General features: G+C 38.5%; 2 protein-coding genes across 2 annotated transcripts; one reads left to right on the top strand and one right to left on the bottom strand.

Annotated features, from left to right (window-relative positions):
- Positions 1–564: 564 nt before the first annotated feature.
- LOC145162503 (SKP1-like protein 1B) lies at positions 565–1,637 on the bottom strand. The gene is made up of 2 exons (XM_079081625.1): positions 1,276–1,637; positions 565–924 (listed from the first exon to the last, which is right to left on the bottom strand). Exons 1-2 carry the CDS (start codon positions 1,573–1,575, stop codon positions 751–753), a joined length of 474 nt encoding a protein of 157 aa, XP_078937751.1. The 5' UTR covers positions 1,576–1,637; the 3' UTR covers positions 565–750.
- Positions 1,638–20,057: 18,420 nt separating this feature from the next.
- LOC145163863 (uncharacterized) lies at positions 20,058–20,537 on the top strand. Its single transcript, XM_079082613.1, has one exon. It carries the CDS (start codon positions 20,058–20,060, stop codon positions 20,535–20,537), a length of 480 nt encoding a protein of 159 aa, XP_078938739.1.
- The last annotated feature ends 5,682 nt before the right edge of the window (positions 20,538–26,219 follow it).

The following is a 26,219-nucleotide window of genomic DNA, read 5'->3' as shown; positions in this document are numbered from 1 at the left end:
TATATGGAGATTTTAAACCAATGACCACAACATTTTTAAGAAACCATTTTATTACCACCATTCAATAAGTACTTTCCCTAAAACACTTTTGTAGTTAAAAAAAGCAAAATCCAAAAGACCCTTTTGTCTTTCTTTATAAATGCCGCCTTCGTTTCCCATTGATAGCATCAATGGGGTTTGATAGTTGACTCTCTTTTTGTTCCAACAATGTCTTGTGTGAGTTCTTGAACAAACACATTCAACAAAAATCATAGAACGAACACATTTTAACAAAATATTAATGTTTTTACACCAAATGCAACCATTAGCAATATACTAAGTTATTGCATATGAAAAGGTTCCTTACTTGAAAACATTAGCAATATACTAAGTTATTGCATATGAAAAGGTTCCTTACTTGAAAACATCAGCAAGATACTTTTAAGTTGATAAACAAAAACCTCAGATGTTTAACAAAGTCATTAAAAAGATCAACCACCAAAACTTTGATCACATAACCAGATGACAAAAAGATATATTCAACATTGGTAAAAGAAAAGGTCAATGGGTTGCCATTAGAACCAAAAAGATATCAAGACACTTCTAGTTTTTGTAGCTTCCAAACCAAAACGTCTAAAGACAAAATTCAGACCCCCCAAAAAAAAGTAAAGACGCAAATTAAAAGATGTTCATAGCCTTTTTAATAAAAAAAAACAAAGACACCCAACTTTATATACTACTACGCTATCGACAGTTGGAGACCTACATGATTTACTCAAATGCCCAGGCATTCTCCCTGCGGACCTCTTCTTCTTCTTCTGGACTGTAATCGTTCTTGATGTGGAAGATCTTGCGTATTTCTTCAGGAGTCTTGCCTTTCATCATGTCAGCAACAGTTTGACAGGTCAGATCCAGTAAGCTCTTGATGTTTAAATAGTTGGCAGCCTGAAACATTAACAAAAATCATTAAACAGAAAACCACAACATTCATAATTTTATACATCATCTCTCTCAACAAGCAATATACATAATAGATAGATGTAATTGTTTTTTTTACTGTCAAAAAATCAGTTATATCTAGTTATAGAGAGTTCTTGGTATGTACCAAGTTAAGAAGTATCACAGATACTTCGAAAACAAAAAAGATCATAAATGCTATTAAAATCAGAAACGAAGCAAAACCCTAGAATTATCGCCAAAACTATATCGAAATTACCTACATAAAACTCGAGCATAAACATAACCAAACATCAATAAGAGATAATAACATTGACGTTAACAAAAAGAATTACGCACCAGAATAAGATCAAACAAAGTGCCCTGATCGACTTTCACGAATTCGGTATCAAACGACTTCAGATCATCCTCGACTGTCTTATCATCGGTTTTCGGTGTATCGACGTGCTTCTTACAGTATTCAATCACCTTCGAGAGGATCTTACTTGTGACGTTGGGTACAGGGATGCTGCTGCCAGCGCAGTTATCTTCGATCATGTGCTTGATCGTCTGAGACTCCACCGCCACCGCCTCATCAACTTCGAAGGTCTCACCGTCGGAACTTTTCAGAACGATCTTCTTTGAAGACGACGTGGCCATGATTTAGAACGACGGGAAAAGATTGAGAACCGAAAGAAAAACCGTAAGTTAGAGAGTTTTAAGAAAACTAGAAACCTTTTGATTTACGTGAATAGTTGGGTTCCTCTATTTATAGGGAGATGACCAGATGAGACCTTTGCGGGTGTAGGACTCTATTTTTATTTTCATTTTAAATTTTACAAAAATGATCCTTCTCTAAAATGTTTTTATCGAATTAAGTCCTTTAACTTTACGTTGCAAAAAGAATTTAAATTAAAAATCAGACTAATTGTCAAAGTCATTAATTCATATTAATTTATTCTTAATTTTATTAGTTATACCATAATTTTGTCAAGATTTTTTTTATGTCTCCTCCAATTAAAAAAATATTATAAAATTTCTTAGTAAAAATTTGTTGTATTAAACAAATTAATCTTGTTGAAGGATATTTGTAAAATTGGTTATGCATTATAATTATGTGTCAAGACAGTGAGTAATTGATGGTGTGTTTTTCACCGTGTTATTAAGTTTTAAAGATATTAGGCAGGCTTTAAATCATTGTTTGATTATTATTCTAATTGCTATTTTTTATTATTAGTCATTACCTCAAAAATTATATACTAATTATAGGTTAAATTATAGTAAAGGAAAAAGATTATAACTGAAAGCCCTCAATAAACAACTGGACTAGCTCTTCAAACGATTGAATTTAGGGTCACCTTCTTGATTTTTTTGGTTCTCATCAACAACAGTAAACTGAAGAACATTTAAAAAAAAAAAAAAAAACTTGTCTTGGTTCTCTTTTGGGCCAAGGCTGTTGATGTGTCAGTTAATTGGGGTGTTGATGCGTCCGTTAATTAGGGAAGATAAGCCAGAGACCTTGCAAGATTTTCAATTGATGAATGTTGACTCAGGTTTATTTAGGATATCTTCGATTTACCAACGAATAGATGATCTAGTAATATTTTGGTTTGTTGTTTGTCATCTTCTGAAATTAGTGAATACTAATTGCTGCAATTCTTTTTTTACGCCTCTCTCTTACCTTGTGATCTAGTGTCAAATATAGCCTAAAGGGGATACAAGTTTAACTAGAGACTCTCTCTTGGTAAAAAATGGACAGTTTTGTCCATGATGCTATGCAATTGCCCATGTCTCTATACCATGCTGAGCTCTTTATAGAGTTACAGTTATTTTTCTACTTTCAGTTGGTGATGCTTATATGTGATTTGTGTGTTTATAGTTGATAATATATATATATATATATATATATATATATATATATATATATATATATATATATATATATATATATATATATATATATATATAAAGAGCTCAGCATGGTATATATATATGATTTTATATATTGAAACAGATGGCATAGAACTGCATTGTATGTTTATATTGTATAATGTAGTATATGTAAGAATGGAAAATGAAACAAATTATGTTTACCAAAGGAAACTTAAAAATGCCTAACATCAAGCCACAAACGATAGGTGAATGTGATTTTTGAAATTATATTGGAATTTTACATTGTTATTTTCATAAATTTTGGATCTGCCACTAAGAACCGAATATATGTTGACAATTTTTACTCATCTGATCATATGTCTCATTATTAGTGCCCCCAACAAACACAATTCTTGGATCCGCCACTGATAAATCATATTTGCAAACCCATTATTAATAACTATTGTGATTTGGGTTAAATCGAGCTAATACAACATATACCACAACCAACTAATTTTTACATATCCTAATTAATCAAATTTGATACTAACTTTTTTTTTCCCATAATTAAAACATTCTCTACTTAATAACATAACTTTTATTGAAACTAAAAAAAAAGTTCTTATTTTTGTGACCAGAATTAAGATTATAACTCATTTTTTTTCTAATGTTATAATGGTAAAATTAAAAACAATAACATTATGGTTATTTGTCTTTAATGTAATAATAATTGTACATTGTTCTTGATAAAGTTAATTTTAAGAGCTCTAATTTAAAGTTGACCAAAACGCAATTCAATTAAGTAATAAATCATAACATCCTTAATCATGTTTTAACATCAACGAACCATCCAAGATAAGTACATGTTTAAAACTCATATTTTAGCAAACTTGATATACAACATTTTAGACAATACATATAAACAATGTGTTTATATTGGTAAATGCATAAGTTTAAGGATCGGTTTGTACTTTTTGAAGCATTGGTGGGCATATTTGAAAATTTGTAGATATGCATTAAAAATATGTAGATCAGTTGCCAATTTTGTTATTGTGCATTCAATTATATATATATATATATATATATTTGACGACCAAAATAAATGAATCACTAGATGATTCATTTGTAAGATAATTCACAAGAAAAAATTCTCAAAAAAACATCTTTATGATTCATTTTTAAGTAAAATAAGAAAAAAATTCACTTTTATAACAATTTTAGTGAATAACAACAAAATCATTGTATAAATGAATCATCGAGATGATTTTTTGAGAAATTTTTCTTGTGAATCATCTTACAAATGAATCATCTAATGATTCATTTTGTTTGTTCGCGAAAAAAATATGTAGAAAAAAAACTTCTTACCTTCCTACCAAAAAATTTACTTCTTATTTGATCTTGACTATATATATATATATATATATATATATATATATATATATATATATATATATATATATATATATATATATATATATATATACTAGTTGTGAAACTTATGTATTACATGAGTTAATTTAAAAAAAAATTAAATATAAATGTCAAAATATTTGAGAACTTATAATTTATAAGAAAATAAGAAAATAATGAATTATTATAATAAAAATGTTTTTTATCTTATAAATTTAAACAAATAATTTAAATAAATAAAAGAAAATTAATAAGCTTTAATTTTAAGAATTTTGAAATTAAAGGTAAGTTCATTAATGAAATTGATATTCATTTATTATTACATTAAAATATTATGTGGAATTTAATAAAATAGAAAAACTCATAAAATGACATGTGGAAAAAGAATTAATTCAAAATAACTACAAAATAACATTTGGCAATTTGAATGAGAGTGTGACAAGTGGCAAAAAAAAGCTTCATTTATTATATATATATATATATATATATATATATATATATATATATATATATATATATATATATATATATATATATATGAGAGAAAGATAGTCAAATGAGAACCACTAAAGATTAAGAATCATTTGAGAACCAAGGTATTTTCGTCAACCTATATTTTTCTTATCATTTAACATTAGATCCAACACTCTCACCAAACATCATACACTCACTCTCTCTCATCAGTTTTTAAATTCTCTCAACTTTCAAACACTTCCCTCTTCTACAACAACCACCACCACCCACCTCTGACAACTATCCACCACCACCACCTACCATCTCCGTCATGCCGTTGCCTCCTGCCGCTGGGTAAACTCATTACAGTTGTTGTTACGTCCTTCTCCCACTACTTCCAACATATCTGAAGGATTATGGTGGGTTTTCTCGTTTCCGGTGGTGTTTCTAATCTAGATATGTCAAGATCCAGTCAGATCTAGAACATTAGCCTTCCGATTTGCTCTCCTCGGCCTGACCCAAACCTCTTGCCATCAACGTCGATCTCCCCACCACTGACCGCCAACCTTCAGATCTGGAGTCGCCACCTACAGATCTAGAACATTCGTCTTCATATCTGTCATCATCGTTGATTCTCTGAATCGGTGTCACCATCGTCGACCTTATCATCATCGTACACCGTTTAACATCAGCTGTTGTGCTTCGTCGGAACACCAAAAAATGTGACACGCTACTCGGAAGTCCAGATCTATTTCGTCTTCAAATCTTCGGTGTGCATATCTAATGGAGCACAAGAAAACTTCTCCGATTTGCTTCGCCGAAACAATAGATTTAACGGAAATTGTAACATCCAAATTTTCAAACCATAATTTTCATTTTTAAATCCATATAAAACAGTTTTCATAAAAACCATACCAAGAAAGGTCATAATGTAAAATACAATTCCACATCAAAATATCAGAGTGTCCCAAAAATATCCAGTAACATAATCTCCTGGAGAATGTCTACAATCAAGCCTTCGCTTTCCCGCGATCCTCAGAAGTACCTGAAACACATTTAATCAACAACTGTAAGCACAAAGCTGTGTAAGTTCCCAAAATATCACTTACAACACAACATGTAAAGCAACTATAGGTTATCAGCAACTATAGAGACTACTCGAAGTCTGAGTGGGGAAATAGCACGCCATGTGGGTTATCAGCAACCCTAGAGACTAACCAAAGTCTTAACACATATAAACAATGTAAACACAGTAATAAAACTTAGACCCAGTTGGTCGTCACATACATATACAACTATTCTACCACACAAGTAAGAATAAGTGAGGAGACTCACCTAGTACTGATGACTAATAGAACTCACACCCGAACTTCCGGAACTAGACTCCGCCTAATTAAATACATCAATTAACCTTAACTAATAATTAAGGTATTTCCCACACAAACTATTAAGCTCAAGACAAGTCTAGTCCACACTTAGAGTAAAAGACCAATTTGCCCTTACAAAACCCCTCATAATCCATCTAAGATACAAGTGGTCAAAGTCAACGAAAGTCAACAGAAGTCAACCCTTGGTCAGTATGCTCGTCCTACTCAACTCTACGTTGGGCGTAGAGCGAAAATCAGGAAAGTCGGACTCACATCTGGCTATGCGGGGCCGTCATCAATATCTGTTAGACTTGCTGAATAAGCTCGGTATTCTTGAGCGCTATCTTAGTGCTCCCCATGACTCTCTGTCCGACCGCACCCCAGCAAATAGGAGTTCAACACCTCCTTCCATACAGAAGCTTAAAGGGAGGCATGCCAATACTGTCATGATGGTTGTTGTTGTAAGAAAACTAAGCCAAAGGGAGGTAGAAGTCCCAGCTCCCACCAAGATCAATGATGCATACAGGAAATATATCCTCAAGCAGCTGAATAGTCCGCTCGCTCTGCCCATCGGTCTGCGGATGGTAGGTGGTACCGAAATGCAATCGGGTGACCAATTCTTCGTGAAACCTCTTCCAAAATCTGGAAGTAAAACGAACATCCCGATCCAACACAATAGAATTCGGCACCCCATGCCGAGCCATAACCTATCGAACATAAATCTCAGCTAGCTTCTCGACAAAAGAGCTCTCACTTATGGCTAATAAGTGAGCACTCTTCGTCAAGCGATCAACTATCACCCAGATAGCATCAAATCCCCTTGCAGTCTTTGGAAATTTTGTGATGAAATCCATTGTGATTTGCTCCCACTTCCATAGTGGAACCTCCAAAGGCTGCAACTTGTCGTGAGGGCGCTGGTGCTCGGCCTTGACCTTCCGGCAGGTCAAGAATCGCTCTACAAACCAGGCCACATCCTTTTTCATACACGGCCACCAATAACTATGCTTCAGGTCAAGGTACATCTTGGTAGCCCCCGGACGAATGGAGAATCTCGACTTGTGGGCCTCCTCCATAAATACTCGTCGAGCCTTACCCGTATACGGTACCCAAACCCGACCATGAAGAGTCAATAGCCCCCTGCTGTCGGTATCAAAGGTTGAAACCTGACCGATCACCTACTCCCTCTTCCGATTCTCTTCATTTATGGCCTCCGATTGCGCTTATTTGATTGTTTCCAAGACTGGGGTCATCACAGTCATCCTCAAACACACATCCTGAACCGGGGTATTGACCGTCCTCTGGCTCAAGGCATCGACACCACATTGTCCTTGCCTGGATGATACAAAATCTTACAATCATAATATTTCACTACATCCAGACACCTCCTCTGCCTCATGTTCAGGTTAGGCTGATCCATAAGATATCTCAGGTTCTTACGTTCCGTGTAGATGGTACACAGAACTTCATAAAGACAATGATGCCAAATCTTGAGAGCAAAAACCACCGCCACCAAATCCAAATCATGGGTGGGATAATTCGCCTCATGAGGCTTCAGCTCCCTCGAAGCGTATGCAATCACATGCCCTCTCTGCATCAACACAACACCCAACCCTGAAATGGATGCATCGCAATAGACCATAAAATCCTCAACTCCATAAGGGAGGGAAAGTGTTGGTGCCTCACAAAGTCTATGGTGAAAAGTCTCGAATGATGCCTGTTGTTCAGGCCCCCAACTGAACACAACATCTTTCCTCGTCAACTTAGTAAGAGGAACTGTAATCTTGGAGAAATCTCAAATGAATCTCCAATAATATCTCCCTAAATCGAGGAAGCTCCGAATTTCAAATGGAGACTTCGACACTTCCCACCGCATCACCGCCTCTATTTTGGCTGGGTCAACCAGGATACCATTCGGATTGACGAGGTGTCCCAGAAACTGAACCTCGCGCAACCAGAACTCACACTTGGAGAACTTGGCATATAGACTTTGCATCCTCAAAAACCCAAGAATCTCGTGCAAATGTTCCTCATGCTGCTCCCTGGTCTTCGAATAGACCAAGATGTCATCGACGAAGACAATCACTGACTCGCCCAACATGGGCCTACACACCTGGTTCATGAGATCCATGAACATCGCCGGTGCGTTGGTGAGTCCAAAAGGCATCACCATGAACTCGTAATGCCCATAACGAGTTCGGAAGGCTGTCTTCTGAATATCCTCCTCTCGCACTCTCATCAGATGGTAGCCAGACCTCATATCAATCTTGGAAAACCAAGATGCCCCCTGCAACTGATCGGATATATCATCAATCCTCGGCAATGGATAACGGTTCTTGACCGCCATCTTGTTCAGCTCCTGGTAATCAATACACATCCAGTGTGAACCATCATTCTTCTTGACAAAAAGGGCCGGTGCTCCCCACAGAGAACTGTTCGATCGTATATACTCCTTTCTTAAACAACTCCTGAAGCTGAGTGTAACATCCGGATTCCCAAGTATATTGTTTTAATTATTTATTTTCTTGAGGTTCATTGATCTACTCGACGAGTTGGTGCTATAACTCGCCGAGTAGAAGCGGGTGTGGCCACGTAAGTTTAATGATCTACTCGACGAGTCCGAGAGTAGACTCGCCGAGTAGGCGCTGTGAGTGGAAACCCTAGATCCCCGGGTTTGGGGCCTATTTAAAGGCACTTATAGCCGCATTTGCGGCCACACCTCACTGAGAAGAAACCCTAATCGCCCCCCTTGAGCTTTAGAGAGAGTTTTGAGTCTTACTTGAGATTTTTGGGTGCATTTTGGTAGAGGAAAGGAGGATTCCAAGCAAGGATTGTGAAGAGGCTGTTAGATCTGCTGCTTATACGTCCAGGAGCTTTTGTTTGAGGTATAAAGTTCGGAGCTTTCTCTTTTGTATGTATAGATCTCATGGTCTTAGAATTAGGGTTTCATTTCCATCTTCTTATGGGGGACCTTGAAGGTTTTGAGCACCTTCTTTGAGTTAGACATCAGATCTGGACCTTGTGAGGTCCCTAGAGTCGAAAGTCCCCTGCTTTATTCAGCCTTGTTAGCCCTTTGAAGGAGAAACTTCTTCTCAAGCTTGTTCTTGGCACTTCTAGCCCTTTTGTGCCATGCATGAACGTAAAGCTCAAGGCTTTACGTGATATTCGAGCCTAGAGAGCTTAGATCTAGAGTGTGAGAGAGTTTTCTGCCTTGGAAATTGTCTGAATACAATTGAGTCTGAATGGACTTGCCGAGTTGATGAGCCGACTCGACGAGTCGATTAGGGTTTGTCCCAATGAGCTTATCATGCGATGGCTCGGCGAGTTAGGGGTTAACTCAACGAGCTGGACCTTCATGAGATTACTGAGAAACGATGGGACTCGATGAGTCGCACGAGTGCACTCGGCGAGTCTGGTCAATTTGGGCTGTTGACTGGAATTGACTTTTGTTGACTTTAGGGTTGGTCAAATGAGTGATGGAGGTCAGAAAGGGGTAAAATGGTCTTTTACCCATTTCTAAGGCTAGAGTGTAAGAGAGATCAACGTTTGGTACATTTGAGTGTGAGGAGAGTATTAATTAGAGATATTATCCTTATGATAGGCAGAGGCTAGATCGAGGATTCCGAGCACAAGACTTTTACTTTCTAGCTTACGAGGTGAGTCTTATCACTATACATTACCTAGAGTGGTGTTTATGCATGACCAAAGGGTGGTATGTGCTCACTTGAGTTATGCATTTGTCTGTGTGATATTTATGATATATTATGGGTTACTGAGACCGGACCGGAGGGTCCAACGAGCTGTGAGACCGGAGGGTCCTCACTTAGACCGGACCAGAAGGTCCAACGAGCTATGGGACTGGAGGGTCCCACTAAGACACGTTGACCGGAGGGTCTTACAGAGCTATAACCTCGAGTGGCTAATTATTTGTGCATGGTATTTTGGGGGACTCACTAAGCTTCGTGCTTACTGTGTTATGTGTTATGTGTTTCAGGTACTTCTGATGATCGCGGGAAGGCCCCGACTTGATTGTACACACACTCGCTTTGGAGATATATTTTGGAGGATCCTGGTTTATGTGATAAACAACTTTTGATAAATAAATTGTATTAATGATGATACTTGAGATCTTTGGGAAATATGACATGTGATTTTTATGATTGAAATGAAATTTTTGGTTTGAAAAATTTACGTCGTTACAAGTTGGTATCAGAGCCTTGGTTTGAGGGATTCAGATGCACCTTCGGGTGTATTTGGACTCAAACTGAGGATTTGAGAAATTTTTTCAAAAGAAATGATTTTTCTAAAAACGAGTAAGAGTTCTAAGAGAAAAACGAGAAAGAGCGGTGTGTACAATCAGCCAGAGCCCGAACGGTGATTTTCCAAAAATACCCTTACTTTCTGTGATATGAGATATTTATGAGATATTATGAGATATATTATGCATGATAGAGAGTAGGCTAGGTACTTCATATTTTAGGACTAGAGTGGCCTGATTTGTGGCACCTTAGCCTAGGAGTTACTGCTACCGATGATTTGCTTTGAGTACGAGTATGTAGCAGAAATGAGCTTATGAGAGTAGTCTGTGTTCGGCGAGATATAGAGTACTTGCGATCTGGAATCCTAGGAGGAGGACTTGGGGTGATTACAGATGAGGTGTGGAAGGTAGTATTGGGCCCGTACTACTGGAGACACCAGGTCAGTGAGAAGTCCAAGTAGGAATCCTTAGGATGCTAAGGAACAAGTAGGGTCGAGCGATCGAGTGTGAGTATACTCGAGCGGGTCTCTGATTATTTTGTGTTGTATTTCAGAGACATCATGGTGGGTACACGCCACAACTCTGGAGGCAGTGGGAGACATCATGGTGGGTACACGCCACAACTCTGGAGGCAGTGGGACTAGTGATGATGAAATTCGGAGGATGATTCCTGAGGAGGTGGCCGCAGCCATCCGAGCAGAGATTCCCGAGATGTTTGGGTCTATCAAGACCACTCTGATTGAGACATTTGATGAGTGATACGTTGTTGTCACTGAGGCTGCTGCTGCTGCTGCCGCCACTGTAGCTGTCGTTGCAGCTAGGCCACAGGAAGGTGACTCGTTGTTGTTCTGGGCGTTCAGCAACACGAAGCCACCAGAGTTTGATGGGACAAAAGATCCGATTGCTTCTATGAGATGGATTTCTGATATCGAGGGGTGTTTCTACACTTGTTCATGTCCAGAGCACTTGAGGGTACGGTTCGCGCTGAACCAGCTTTGCTTGGGAGCGAAGGATTAGTGGAAGTTTGTGACAGCTCATTTTACTCCTGCAGAGAACACTGTCGTGACTTGGGAGAGGTTTACTGCGATGTTCCGAGATAAGTATGTTCCCCCGGTGGTGAGGGAACGGTTGGCCCAGGAGTTCCTGTCCCTCAAGCAGAGGACAAAGTCTGTGACAGTGATTACGAGGATGTTTCATGAGAGGGCGTTGTTCTGCCCTGAGAACGTGTCTACCGAGCAGGCACGTATGAGCCGGTATTTGAGCATTCTGAGGAGGGATATTCGAGAGTTCGTGGTGAACTCGACTTATCGGTCATTTGCTGAGCTTCAGGCAAATTCCCTAAAGAGGGTGATTGAGCTGGAGACTTAGGCCAGAGAGGAGGCGGAGTCTCAGGGGAGGGATCGACGGTCGGCACAGTCTCAGCCGGCAGCCAAGTGGGAAAAGCCCGCTAATTCAAGATATGGAGGCCAGAAGGGCCGCACTTGTGGAAAGTGCGGCAAGAGTCATGAGGGGGTGTGTCGAGCTGGTGTTTGCTACAAGTGTGGCAAGGAGGGGCATATCGCAAGGGATTGCTCCAAGGGGTTTGCAATCTGTTTCCACTGCAACCAAACCGGCCATCGGAAGACCGAGTGCCCACAGCTGCTACACGGATCAGCACAGGGATCTGCCCATGCTGCTACACGAGCTACTGAGAGCCAGCCAGTGAAGGCCGAGGTACCGAGGGTTCGCGGGAAAGCCTTTCAGCTGACAGCGGAGGAGGTCCGCGCAGCACCTGATGTCATGGCCGGTATGTATTCCTTTGTTTATTGTATTCTGAGTTATTTGTGTTTATATTGTGATATGCGTAGGTACTTTTCTTGTGAGTTCTGTACCTGCCTTAGTGTTATTCGACTCGGGTGCGAGTCGATCTTTTGTATCATTAGCGTTTAGTCGCCACATCAGTATCCGACGTGAGTCATTGAGTCGACATCTGAGATTTTCTATAGCCGATGAGCATGCGGTGTTTGCCATTGATGTGATCCGGGGATGTGTGCTCGAGATTTTTGGTGTTGAGTTTCCAATAGATCTGGTACCGATCGCGATGGGTGATGTCTGTATCATTGTGGGCATGGACTGGTTGAGCCGGTTTGGAGCTGTAATCGACTGCGAGCATCAGTTGTGACCATACGAGACCCTAGTGGGGGAGTGCTTATAGTATATGGCGAGGGTACCCGATCTGGATCAGTTTTCTGCTCTGCTGCCCGAGCGAGACAGAGTTTACAGCAGGGTTGCATGGGTTATTGACGTACGTGATGGATACACGGGTTACTGCTGAGAGACTGAGTTCTATCACTGAGGTTCCGATAGTGAGTGAGTTTCCGGATGTTTTTCCCGAGGAGTTACCGGGTGTGCCTCCCGAGAGGCAGGTGGAGTTCCGGATTGATTTGGTTCCGGGAGCGGCGCTTATTGCCAAGGCACCTTATCGCCTTGCGCCACCCGAGATGCAGGAGTTATCCTCGCAGCTTCAGGAGCTGTTGGGGAAGGGTTTTATCCGACCGAGTAGCTCGCCTTGGGGAGCGCCGATCCTTTTTGTCAAGAAAAAGATGGTTCGCACCAGATGTGCATTGATTACCGGGAGTTGAAGAAACTGACGGTCAAGAATCGTTATCCACTTCTGAGGATCGACGATCTGTTCGATCAGTTGCAGGGTGCATCTTGGTTTTCCAAGATTGATTTGAGATCAGGGTATCACCAGATGAGAGTACGCGAGGAGGATATTCAGAAGACAGCTTTTAGGACTCGTTATGGGCATTACGAGTTTGTGGTGATGCCTTTCGGGCTCACCAACGCACCGGGAATGTTCATGGACCTTATGAACCGGGTGTGCAGGCCCATGTTGGATCGATCGGTGATCGTGTTCATTGACGATATCCTTGTGTACTCGAGGTCCAGGGAACAACATGAGGAGCATCCTAGAGTGGTTTTGGGAGTTTTGAGATCAGAGAGGCTATATGCCAAATTCTCCAAGTGTGATTTCTGGTTACGAGAGGTCCAGTTCCTAGGGCATCTCGTTAATCAGAATGGGATATTGGTCGACCCGGCCAAGATTGAGGTAGTCATGCGATGGGAGGTGCCGAGATCCCTATTCGAGATCAGGAGTTTTCTGGGATTGGCCGGCTACTATCGGAGATTTATCAGAGATTTCTCCAAGATTGCTGTTCCCCTCACCAGGTTGACCCGGAAGGGCGTTACTTTTACTTGGGATCCCGAGCAGCAGAACTCATTTGAGACTCTTCGCCATAGGTTGTGAGAAGCCCCGATGTTAGCTCTTCCCGATGGAATGGAGGACTTTGTGGTTTATTGTGATGCATCTATATCCGTGTTAGATGCATTTCATGCATTCATTTTGTAGTTTTAATCCATAAAAGTACATTGAATTAGGTTTAAACTCATGCATTTTGCATATTTTTCCGGATTTTTCATGATGCAATTCCATTCACACACTTTTGTAATATTTCAGGGAATTTTGGAGGTTGGATCTTGCTTTAGGAGGTTAAAAAGAGTTGAGGGCAAACATTTCGGGACTTGCGGATCATTGAGGAGAGAGATAAGAGGAAAATGAAGATTTTAGCTTTTTAGACATTTACACGGCCGTGTAAATAAAAGCCTTGAGTTTACACGGGCCGTGTAAACGCATACTCAACAACAATGTACTTCGAAGGCTTGGCAGATTTGAGCATTTTACTTTTAGAGCTTACACGGCCATGTAAATGGACAGTGTTATTTTACACGGGCCGTATAAACGTGTTATCAGTTTTAAAACAGTTTCATCCTTTGTAAAAGAAGGACAACCAGTTGGAGAAGAAGTTAAGTCGTATTTTAGGAGAGGAGAAAGCGATTTTGGGAGATTTTGGAAGTGGATTAACATTTGGAAACACTTTAATTTGCATTTCGTAAGTCAATTTGAAGATTAAACTTGTTGAATTTGTAGTTTAACTTAAACATGTGTGGCTGATTTCTTTATCATTTCTGATTCCGGATTCCTAAGTATTTGTTGTTAGGTTGTAATTTGCATTTGACTTATGTTTAATATCTAGTAATCTTTGATTTGATCTTAATAATGTGTTTGATTGGTTCTCTTTTTCACTTGATCAATGAATTAGGGTTCTTATCAATCTAATTAATCAAATAGTGAAATTCGTATATGTTTTATGATTTGATGCTAGTAACACACACTTATTTTGTTGTAATTAGATCAAAATTAGTGTAATCAAAGATTAAATGTTTATATTCCCAAGCTTAAGTGGAATGTTAAACAATGTTGGTAATTAGTGCAAGAACTTAATGTCATTTAATGATTTGATGCAAGAACTTATTTGAATTGAATCAATTAAATGAAGTTTTATTTGAAGAACTTGTTTGAATAAAATACTTTTGTTAACTTGGATATTAGATTTTATTAATATCTAAATTACCAACCTAGATTGAACATGAGTTATAATCATATTACATCTTTCAACATAATACATGTATAGGAATCAGAATCGGAAATGTACTTCTTTTACTATGTTTTGTTATCAATCTTGCTTATTTATGAAGTTTAATTCGAGTTCAAACACAATCCCCCATTTAAATTTTTGTTTGTATGATGTGTGAGAATATGACTAAATAAGAAGTCCCGTATTCCTGTGGACCGACCCTGCTTACTCTAGTGTATGAAGTAACAGTGACTTGAATTTTATTGTTATTATTTTATCCCATTATTTGTTGGTTTGACAACCAAACAAATTGGCGCCGTTGCCAGGGATACGGTAGTACTAATTGTTTATGCCAAGATCTTTTCGCACAGGTACACCTTTACCACTTGATTTGGAGATAGAGAAATCTGCAAAACAAAGAAGGAAGCAAGCCAAACTTTTAAAGAAACAACAATCCGGAGCTTCTTCATCAAATCCATCAACCACATCTTCACCAACATCCAAAAGTATCACCCCACCATCTTCACCTACTCCTACCATGGCAGACAACCATGGAGGAAACCAAAATCCTCCAAACCCACCACCTGAACAAACCTTTAGACAGTGGGCCACTCAAGATGTCACCCAACAACCTTTGTGCATTAATTACCCTGCAACAATCAACTTTGAACTCAAGTCTGGACTCATCCATTTGTTACCTTCATTACGTGGTCTTGAGAATGAGGACCCACATAAATTCCTTAAGGAATTTCATGTTGTCTGTGTCGGTATGAAGCCACATGAAGTTACAGAAGATCAAATCAAGTTAAGGGCATTCACCTTTGCTTTACAAGATTCAGCCAAGGAGTGGTTATATGACTTACCACCGGGGTCAGTCACAACATGGAATGAACTTGCAAGGATGTTCTTGGATAAGTATTTTCCAGAAATAAGAGCTTCAGCTTTACGTAGAGAAATTATTGGTATCAAGCAACAAAAGAGAGAAGCCTTGCATACTTACTGGGAACGGTTCAAGAAGTTGTGTTCAAGATGTCCAAAACATGGGATTTCAGAGTATCAATTATTGCAATATTTTTGTGAGGGAATATCGTCTTGGGATAGGAGATTACTCAATGCATCAAGTGGTGGATCAATAGCTGATAAGACTCCAACAGAAATCAAAGCTCTTATCAAGAACATGGCAGAAGAATCCAGGCATACAATTCAAGAAGAGGAATGGTATAGTGATGCACCAAGAGGAGTGAAAGAAATTTCCACCCCACAAATTGAAAGTCAACTTTCTGAGTTGACTAAAGTAGTGATGATGCTTGCAAAGGACAAGGGTGTGCAACCACCAACTGTTAGACCTTGTGGTATTTGTACACAAGTTGGACACCCCACTGATATGTACCCAATGTTACAAGAAGACGTAGAGCTGGTTCAAGCCATGGGATTTTCAAGTCAACAACAAGGAAACTTTCAGCCAAGAAGCAATCCAAATTGGCATCAACCTAATGCCAATTTTCAGCCAAGGCCACCACCTTATCAACCAAGACCTCCATTTCAAAATCAAATGCATCATCAACAAAATTATCAACCACATTTCCAGTCAAATCAACCTCCTCATCAATCTCAATTCCAACATCAAAACATGCAACAAGGAAGCAGTTCAAGCGGATCGGGAATGTCTTTGGAAGACATTGTCAAGAGTTTTGCGACAAGTACTCAAACATTCCAAAATGAGACCAAGGCGAGTATCAAGACTTTGGAACAACAAATGACTCAACTCGCCACTTCTGTGAGTAAATTGGAGTCACAAGGCAAACTACCGGCACAAACCGAAAAGAAGCCAAAGCATAATGCATGTGCCATCACTTTGAGAAATGGCAAAGAATATGAAGGTCCTAGGATGATTGAAGAAAAAGAGATGGAGCTAGAGAAAGAAGAAGAGAAGTCAAAAACACCTTCAAAGCAAGTTCCTATTGAAGCAAAAGTCACTCCTCCATTTCCCTCAAGATTAAGCAAGTCAAAGCGTGAAAGGGAAGACAATGAAATCATGGAGATGTTCAGAAAAGTTGAGGTAAATATTCCTCTTATTGATGCCATAAAACAAGTCCCTAGTTATGCTAAATTCCTTAAGGAATTATGCACTTCTAAGAAAAGATTGAAAGGGAATGAAACTGTCAAAGTGGGTGAAAATGTATCTGCAGTATTACAGAAAAGATTACCTAAAAAATGTAAGGATCCGGGTGTTTTCACGGTTCCCTGCAAATTAGGTAATCTTCATGTTCCACGAGCTATGCTAGACCTTGGAGCTTCTATCAATGTTTTGCCATATTCTATTTTCAAAACCTTAAATATTGGCACATTGAAGAAGACCGGGGTAATCATTCAATTGGCTGATAGATCTTTGGTACATCCAAAAGGTGTGCTAGAAGATGTGTTGGTCCAAGTGAATGAGTTAGTATTTCCAGCAGATTTTTATGTCCTTGACATGGATGATGATGACTCACCAAATTTGAGTTCAATTCTTCTAGGAAGACCCTTTTTGAAAACAGCTAGGACACAAATTAATGTTTATGATGGTACATTATCCATGGAATTTGATGGAGAGGTGATAAATTTCAACATCTATGATGCTATGAGATATCCAAGTGATATTTCATCTTTGAATTTTGTGGATGTTATTGAACCATTAACAGAAGAGTGTTTTGATTTGTCTAATCTTGATGTGTTAGCTCTCATTTTAGACAGGAATCTTCAAAAGGAAAGGGTGGAAAAACTTGCCAAGCAATTTAAAATTGATGAAGAGATTTTGGAAGTTGTATCTTGCATGGATGAAAAGAAGAAAATGAGGTTTGATGTTCCAAAGCTGAAATTACCGATGTCTAATGAAAAACTTGTTCCTTCTATTGTGCAGGCACCGGAATTGGAACTCAAAACTTTACCCGAGCATCTCAAGTACGCGTATCTTGGAGAGAAAGAGACTTTACCAGTGATCATCTCCACAAAGTTGTCAACAAAAGAAGAAGAAGAGCTTGTCACCACCTTGAAGGAGTATAAGGAAGCTATTGGGTGGACTATAGCCGACATCAAAGGGCTAAGTCCTTCGGTTTGCATGCACAAGATCCTTATGGAAGAAGATTACAAGCCTTCCCGAGAAGCTCAAAGGCGTTTAAATCCTCCAATGATGGAGGTTGTGAAAAAGGAGATTTTAAAGTTGTTGAATGCGGGGATGATCTATCCTATATCGGATAGCAAGTGGGTAAGTCCAGTCCAAGTTGTACCCAAGAAGACATGTAATACTGTTACAAAGAATGACCAAGGTGAATTAGTCCCCACCCGTGTGCAAAACGGGTGGAGAGTTTGCATAGATTATAGAAGACTCAATTCCTCAACTCGGAAAAACCATTTCCCACTTCCCTTCATTGATCAAATGTTGGAAAGATTAGCGGGAAAAACACACTATTGTTGCTTGGATGGGTATTCCGGTTTTCATCAAATACCTGTTGCACCCGAGGATTAAGAAAAAACCACTTTCGCATGTCCATTCGGAACATTTGCATATAGGCGGATGCCTTTTGGACTTTGCAATGCTCCCGCCACTTTTCAAAGGTGCATGGTAAGTATTTTTTCAGAGTATGTTGAGGAGATCATTGAAGTTTTTATGGACGATTTCACATTTTATGGTAATTCTTTTCATGAGTGTTTGGGCAATTTGAAAAAGATTTTACAAAGATGTATTGAGACCAACCTTGTTTTGAATTTTGAAAAGTGTCATTTTATGGTTGATAAGGGTCTCATACTTGGTCATGTTGTGTCTTCTAAGGGGTTACAGGTAGACAAAGCAAAAATTGATGTCATTAAGTCTTTACCTTATCCTACTTGTGTTCGTGAGGTACACTCGTTTCTTGGTCATGTAGGTTTTTATAGAAGGTTTATCAAAGACTTTTCCATGATATCCCGTCCCATGTGTGAGCTTCTACAAAAGGATGCAAAGTTCAAATTTTTCCAAAGAGTGCAAGCAAGTTTTTGATCAGTTGAAGGAGTTGTTAATCTCAACACCAATACTTCAATCACCGGATAGGAGTTTGCCCTTTGAAATCATGTGTGATGCCAGTAATCATGCAGTTGGTGCAGTGTTGGGGCAAAGAAAAGACCGAGTTCCTAATGTCATTTACTATGCCTCAAAAACACTTGATAATGCACAAGCCAATTACTCAACAACTGAAAAAAGAATTGCTTTCTATTATCTTTGCTTTAGATAAATTTCTTCAATATCTGCTAGGTTCTAAAGTCATTGTTTATTCTGATCATGCATCAATTAGATATCTACTTGCAAAGAAGGATTCGAAGCCTAGACTCATTCGATGGGTATTACTCTTACAAGAGTTTGATACTGAAATCAAGGACAAGAGCGGAAAGTCAAACCTTGTAGCTGATCATCTTAGCATGATTGTTTCTCCCGATGACTCGGCTCCCATTCATGATGCATTTCCCGATGAGAACCTATTTTCAGCAAAAGTTGCCCCATGGTATGCTGATATTGTGAACTACATCGTCACAAATCAATTTCCACCAGATTTGACTCGATGGAAAAAAGACAAGATCAAGAAAGAAGCCAAGAGGTATGGTTGGGATGAGCCATATTTGTGGAAATACTGTGCTGATCAAATGATTAGACGATGTGTTGATCAACATGAGGTACCTTCTATCTTAGCATTCTGTCACTCTTATGCTTGTGGAGGGCATTTTGGTCCTCAAAGAACTGCAAGAAAAGTATTAGAGAGTGGATTTTACTGGCCAAGTATTTTCCATGACTCTTATGTCTTTTGTTCAAGCTGTGATAAATGTCAACGGATGGGCTCTTTAAGCTCAAAGAATCAAATGCCCCTAAATCCCATTTTAGTTTGTGAAATTTTCGATGTTTGGGGCATTGATTTCATGGGACCTTTTCCATCATCTTCGGGTTTTATTTATATTCTTTTGGCTGTAGATTATGTTTCCAAGTGGGTGGAAGCAAAGGCTACCCATACTAACGATTCAAAAGTTGTGATAGATTTCTTGAAGGCTAACATCTTTTCCAGATTTGGTGTTCCAAAGGCCTTGATCAGTGATCGTGGTACACATTTTTGCAATCGTATGCTCGGGAGTGTTTTGAAGAAATATGGTGTTACTCATAAAGTTTCCACAACATACCACCCACAAACAAATGGACAAGTCGAAGTGATCAATTGACAAATCAAGGGTATTTTGGAGAAAACCGTGAATACAACAAGGAAAGATTGGAGTACACGCCTTGATGATGCTTTGTGGGCGTACTGCACTGCATACAAAACTCCAATTGGAATGTCTCCAGACCGCATTGTTTTTGGAAAGCCATGTAGATTACCCATTGAGTTGGAGCATAGAGCCTATTGGGAGATCAAGCAGTTCAACATGGATCTAAGTGAATCGGGAAAGATGAGGAAGCTGGACATACAAGAACTTGAGGAGATCCGTAATGAAGCCTATGAGAATGAGGTTCTTTACAAAGAAAGGACCACAGCATACCATGACAAGATGATTACACGCAAGTTATTTCAAAAAGGTCAAAAGGTACTACTTTACCATTCTCGTTTTAAATTGATTCCTGGTAAATTAAGGTCCCGTTGGGTGGGACCATTTGTTGTAACTAATGTTTTTGAGCATGGTGCAATAGAAATCACAAGTGAAAAAACCGGGAAGATCTTTAAGGTAAATGGTCATCGTTTGAAGCCTTATTATGAAGGATTTCAAGTCAAAAATGAAGAAGTGGAGGAAGTAGTGGACCCAAAGTACCAAGATTGACAAATAGATGGGGTCCAAGTCGAGCCAACGACATTAAAAAGGGCGGCTAACCGGGAGGCAACCCGGGGGTATTTTTGTCATTTCTTAATTTTTCATCTTATTTTCTTCGTTTTCAAGTTTCTAAATTGTTTTTCATGCTTAAAGAGGGTAAAAAATCATTTTCCGGGAAATAGTGGAGTAGTGGGTTGCAATTTCAAAAAGTGAAAAAATCAAAATTTTTGGCCTTTACAGACATTTACACGGCCGTGTAAACTTATGCTTATGGTTTACACGGGCCGTGTAAACGACCAGCCACCGTAGTTAAAATTCAGCATTTACACGGCCGTGTAAACGTAAAATCAGAGCTGGACGATTTTAAAGGCTAGAATCGATTTTTTTTGTTCATTCTCTTCACAAGACCTGCGACTTCTATTCTCCCTTCTGCCCTCTTCGAAAAAACCCTTAAAAACACTCCATCTTCCTCAATTTTGCTCCAAAAATCAAGCTCCAAGGTATGGAATTCTTCTCTTTTCTTCATCTTCTTTGTCTTGCATCTCAATTTCACCCTCTCATGGCCGATTCTGGGGTTTTTGAGCAAACCCTAGAATTTTTGGGTATTCAAATCTCAACCTAATGCTTGAAATTTTTTGTAGGATAAGCTTGGGGAAAGCTTGGGGAAGCATTTGACATCACCCTACCACCATTTTCAAGCACAAATTGGTATAATTGTTCCAACTCTTTACTTGTGCATATACTTAGATTTTGGGGTGATTTTGGTGATATTGCTGGTTTTTGTGCATACTCTTGAGTTTAAATTGCCCTACATTGTGTGCAAAACTTTGTGGAATCCAATTTGACAATGGCATCCCGTGGAAAAAGGGCTAGAATTGGGACCTCACATATGGGTGGTCAAGAGTCCAATGATGAACAAGACCAACAATTCATGGAAAACCCCTATGAATTTGGTCTTATTTTTGAGTCCAATCAACAAGAGATGTTGTATGCAACCCTTATTCAAAGGGTAAAAGGGGCACAAAAATTTGTGGACATCTAAGCCCTCAAGGACCTACATATCTATAAAGGTGTCCACAAGCTCTTTAAGAACATTGGTTGGGAAGGGTTATTGAATCTCCATGCTGTAAGCTATCAAACCCCTATGTTGGAATTCTTGTCATCCATCACTTTCGATTACCAAACACACATCCTCACCTTCCGTTTGCTCAATCAATCCCATAGAATTCATGCTGATACTCTCTGTGATATTATTGGTGCCCCAAAAGCGAAAAGAAATGTATATACAACAAAGGGAAGAAGAAATGCTGTATTTGAGCGAGACTGTGGAAGGTTTTGGAGAACTATCTCTTGTGAAGATGAGTTTCAGTCAGGCACAGCAAAAGCTTCTAGCATTATTCATCCGGTTCTGAAGGTCACCCACCGGATTATTGCTTCTCTCTTATTTCCTCAAGAAGATATTAGCAAAGCGAACAAAAAAGAATTAGAAGTTTTGTGGTGCATGATTAACAAGCCCGAGGAAGTCCCTCATTTTGGGTGTTGGGTAGTTCAGAAAATGCTCAGAAATGTCATGAGCAATGGTGGCCAGCTACATTGTGGAGGCATGGTATCTATTATAGCTGAGCATCTTGGCCTCCATCTACCCAACAATCCAACCAATATAATTCCGGGCCGTACTCGTTTATCACTTGAGGTTTTGGAAATCATGCATCTCTTTCACCGCCATCCCAATGGGGATGTTCATTGGACCGTCGATGGTAAAGAATATTTACGCATCGATAGCCGAAATAAGAAGATATTAGCCTTGGCCAATGATATCCCTTCTACTAATTGGCACCTCCAATCCAACTTGGGTGTTACTGCTGCCCGTAGACCTTCAACCACCACTTCTACTCCTCCTGTTCAAACTGCAACTGCAGGTGCTTCCAGCTCGTCTCGCCCCATTCCTTTTCCCGAACACAACCTTTACATGGGCGAGTTTGCACGCTTAGATCATCATTACACGAGCCTTCAGCAGGAAGTAGGAGAGATTTATACGGGAGTTGCTGAAATCACTTCTGAATTTCATGACTACCGAAACCTTCAAGAACAGCGTTGGGCCCAGCAAGAGCTGTGATGGGCCGAGCAGGATCAGCGATGGGTGGCTCAAGAGCAGCATAACCACAATGTTCATCATTTGCTGAGCGATATCCACCGAGTACTTGTGCTTCCCACCCAGCAGCCGCAACCTCCATCATTATCCCAACCCCAGTGGCCTCCATTTTATCCTTCTGATTATCTTTCACAGTTCCCACCATATCCTCCACTGCCCGGTCCTCAATAGGCCGACTATGCCTCTCTCCAAGCATCGAAGACGATGCTTATTTTAAGCTTGGGGAAGGGCATCCATCCATGCATAAATCCCGTTGCATGTAGGTTGCATGTAATTTTGTACATATTGCATTAATTTCCATTTTCTTTTTCATTTTTCTGCATGGAAAATTTTTTCAAAAGCCAAAAAGATTTTCTTTCTATTCTAATTTTTATTATTTTCTTTGCATTTTGTTTGCATCTAAATTTTTGCATTGCATTCATTTTACACCAAAAAAAAAAAAAATTTGATCCAATCCCAAGCAACCGAATCTCTTCAAAACAGTTGAGCTGGTAAGTGAGTCATGTGCCTTGAGATTAGCTTGCTCTTTTTATTGAAAAATCTTAAAGCAAGTTAATCGCACACGAACACACCTCCCGAAGCTACTTGTGCAAAACAGAAAGTGAAAAGATTGTCAACATTGAAGCATAACAGCAGGTATGAGTCACTTCTTTGGGACATATGATTGGTCTTATGAGTAGTAAATGTTCAATTGAACTTAAAATGCCAAATTCAAAAATTCATAAAAAGAATACAAAATTTCAATGTCCCGAGCCTTCCAGCACTCTAAAAAGTCATTTCTACTCATTCCCTTTTATATACCTTGCTTGGGGACACAGTTTCCGATTATACTTACGGGTCTTTGCATGTTAATTTTAGTCCCCCGAAAAATGTCTAGAATCCCCTCACGGTAATAGACCGTGAGATGTCCCACCATAGAAAAAGTCAAGGATGTAAATATAAAGAAATAGGCCAAATAAATAAATTAACTAGAATGTTTTATGTTATCTTAGTTAGTGAAGTCTAAAAAAAATAAAAAAAAATAAAAATAAAAAAAAATAAAAAAAAATAAAAATAATAATAAAATAAAAATGTTGTTATTAAGTTAATCTGTGACCTTTGGAACTCGAATAAGTAAACTCCGAGGGGTGTTCTACACCTAATCGCCTAAAGCAAAATTGTTTGGGACTGTTTGGGTTGAAAGTTCCCTATACGGGTTTCATAGAAAGTCATGAACTTAATAACCAAATAAAGCTAATCTGTGGCCTTTGAGGTTCGGGCAAGTAAACCCGAGGGATCCTTTTAAATCTAGCACACTAAGGTCATTTGATCTGGATGTGTTGGTTGGAAGCCCGTTACACGGATTTCAAAGAAAGCCATGAGCTTTATTTGTAGGCAATTGTATTTAGGAAGTTTGTGTATATTTGTGTTTATATCTTTATTGAATAATATGTTTAGGAAAAATATTTGGCTGCCAAAAGATTCCCTTGGACTTGGATTTGAACTTATGACCTTGGGATTGAATGTTAATTACTTTGACTGGGGTAAGTGGTTTGAAACTTGTAACCAATTTGGGTAAATATTAGGGAATTTTTAGAAAAGATTTTTTTTCAGAAAAAGATTGTTGTTGATCAACAAATAGTTGGAGTCGGTCATTGTTATAATTTGTGAAACAAATACGATTGAGCATGTTTTGTCACATACAATTTCACGAGAGTAAGACCATAGTTTGTTCCATGAATTGGCTTGATGATATTGAGTGGGAACAAATGTTGTGATCTTTGATTTTGTTAAGTTGCATTAGGGAGTGGCCAAAGTCTTATTTATATTGATATATAAATTGAGACTAAAGCCAAGTTGACTCAAGGCACGACAGGTACATTCTCAACTATGGTACAAACACAGGGTTAATTGGGTTGGATTCTTTTTCATGTTTATTTGATTTCTTGCATTAAGTTTCAAAAAGTTTTGACTTTGATTTTCTTTTTCTCTCCTTTATTTTATTTTCTCTAGTTTAAATTTTTCTTGTTGTTTCTTGAGGACAAGAAAGGTTCAAGCTTAGGGAGATTTGTTAAATGCATTTCATGCATTCATTTTGTAGTTTTAATCCATAAAAGTACATTGCATTTAGGTTTAAACTCATGCATTTTGCATATTTTTCGGGATTTTTCATGATGCAATTCCATTCACACACTTTTGTAATATTTCAGGGACTTTTAGGGGTTGGATCTTGCTTTAGGAGGTTAAAAAGAGTTGAGGGCAAAAATTTTGGGACTTGCGGATCATTAAGGAGAGAGATAAGAGGAAAATGAAGATTTTAGCTTTTTAGACATTTACACGGCCGTGTAAATAAAAGCCTTGAGTTTACACGGGCCGTGTAAACGCATACTCAACAACAATGTACTTCGAAGGCTTGGCAGATTTGAGCATTTTACTTTTAGAGCTTACACGGCCATGTAAATGGACAGTGTTATTTTACACGGGCCGTATAAACGTGTTATCAGTTTTAAAACAGTTTCATCCTTTGTAAAAGAAGGACAACCAGTTGGAGAAGAAGTTAAGTCGTATTTTAGGAGAGGAGAAAGCGATTTTGGGAGATTTTGGAAGTGGATTAACATTTGGAAACACTTTAATTTGCATTTCGTAAGTCAATTTGAAGATTAAACTTGTTGAATTTGTAGTTTAACTTAAACATGTGTGGCTGATTTCTTTATCATTTCTGATTCCGGATTCCTAAGTATTTGTTGTTAGGTTGTAATTTGCATTTGACTTATGTTTAATATCTAGTAATCTTTGATTTGATCTTAATAATGTGTTTGATTGGTTCTCTTTTTCACTTGATCAATGAATTAGGGTTCTTATCAATCTAATTAATCAAATTGTGAAATTCGTATATGTTTTATGATTTGATGCTAGTAACACACACTTATTTTGTTGTAATTAGATCAAAATTAGTGTAATCAAAGATTAAATGTTTATATTCCCAAGCTTAAGTGGAATGTTAAACAATGTTGGTAATTAGTGCAAGAACTTAATGTCATTTAATGATTTGATGCAAGAACTTATTTGAATTGAATCAATTAAATGAAGTTTTATTTGAAGAACTTGTTTGAATAAAATACTTTTGTTAACTTGGATATTAGATTTTATTAATATCTAAATTACCAACCTAGATTGAACATGAGTTATAATCATATTACATCTTTCAACATAATACATGTATAGGAATCAGAATCGGAAATGTACTTCTTTTACTGCGTTTTGTTATCAATCTTGTTTATTTATGAAGTTTAATTCGAGTTCAAACACAATCCCCCATTTAAATTTTTGTTTGTATGATGTATGAGAATATGGCTAAATAAGAAGTCTCGTATTCCTGTGGACCGACCCTGCTTACTCTATACTATCTATAGTGTATGAAGTAACAGTGACTTGAATTTTATTGTTATTATTTTATCTCATTATTTGTTGGTTTGACAACCAAACAATCCGGGATGGGTGCGGTGCTAATGCAGAGAGCACACGTGATAGCATACGCTTTGATGCAGTTGAAGCCTCAT

Source organism: Lactuca virosa, chromosome 3, assembly GCF_052849685.1.
Source record: "Lactuca virosa cultivar CGN04683 chromosome 3, Lactuca_virosa_CGN04683_v6, whole genome shotgun sequence".
Taxonomy (NCBI): Eukaryota; Viridiplantae; Streptophyta; class Magnoliopsida; order Asterales; family Asteraceae; genus Lactuca; species Lactuca virosa.
The sequence above is the reverse complement of the archived record's forward strand: the minus strand, read 5'-3'. Positions and strand labels throughout refer to the sequence as shown.

Coding starts and splice junctions, on each gene's coding strand:
- LOC145162503 (XM_079081625.1), bottom strand. CDS start 1,575: ATGGCCACGTCGTCTTCAAAGAAGATCGTTCTGAAAAGTTCCGACGGT. Junction 925..1,275: donor CTTTGTTTGATCTTATTCTG/GTGCGTAATTCT, acceptor TTAATGTTTCAG/GCTGCCAACTATTTAAACAT.
- LOC145163863 (XM_079082613.1), top strand. CDS start 20,058: ATGTCTCCAGACCGCATTGTTTTTGGAAAGCCATGTAGATTACCCATT.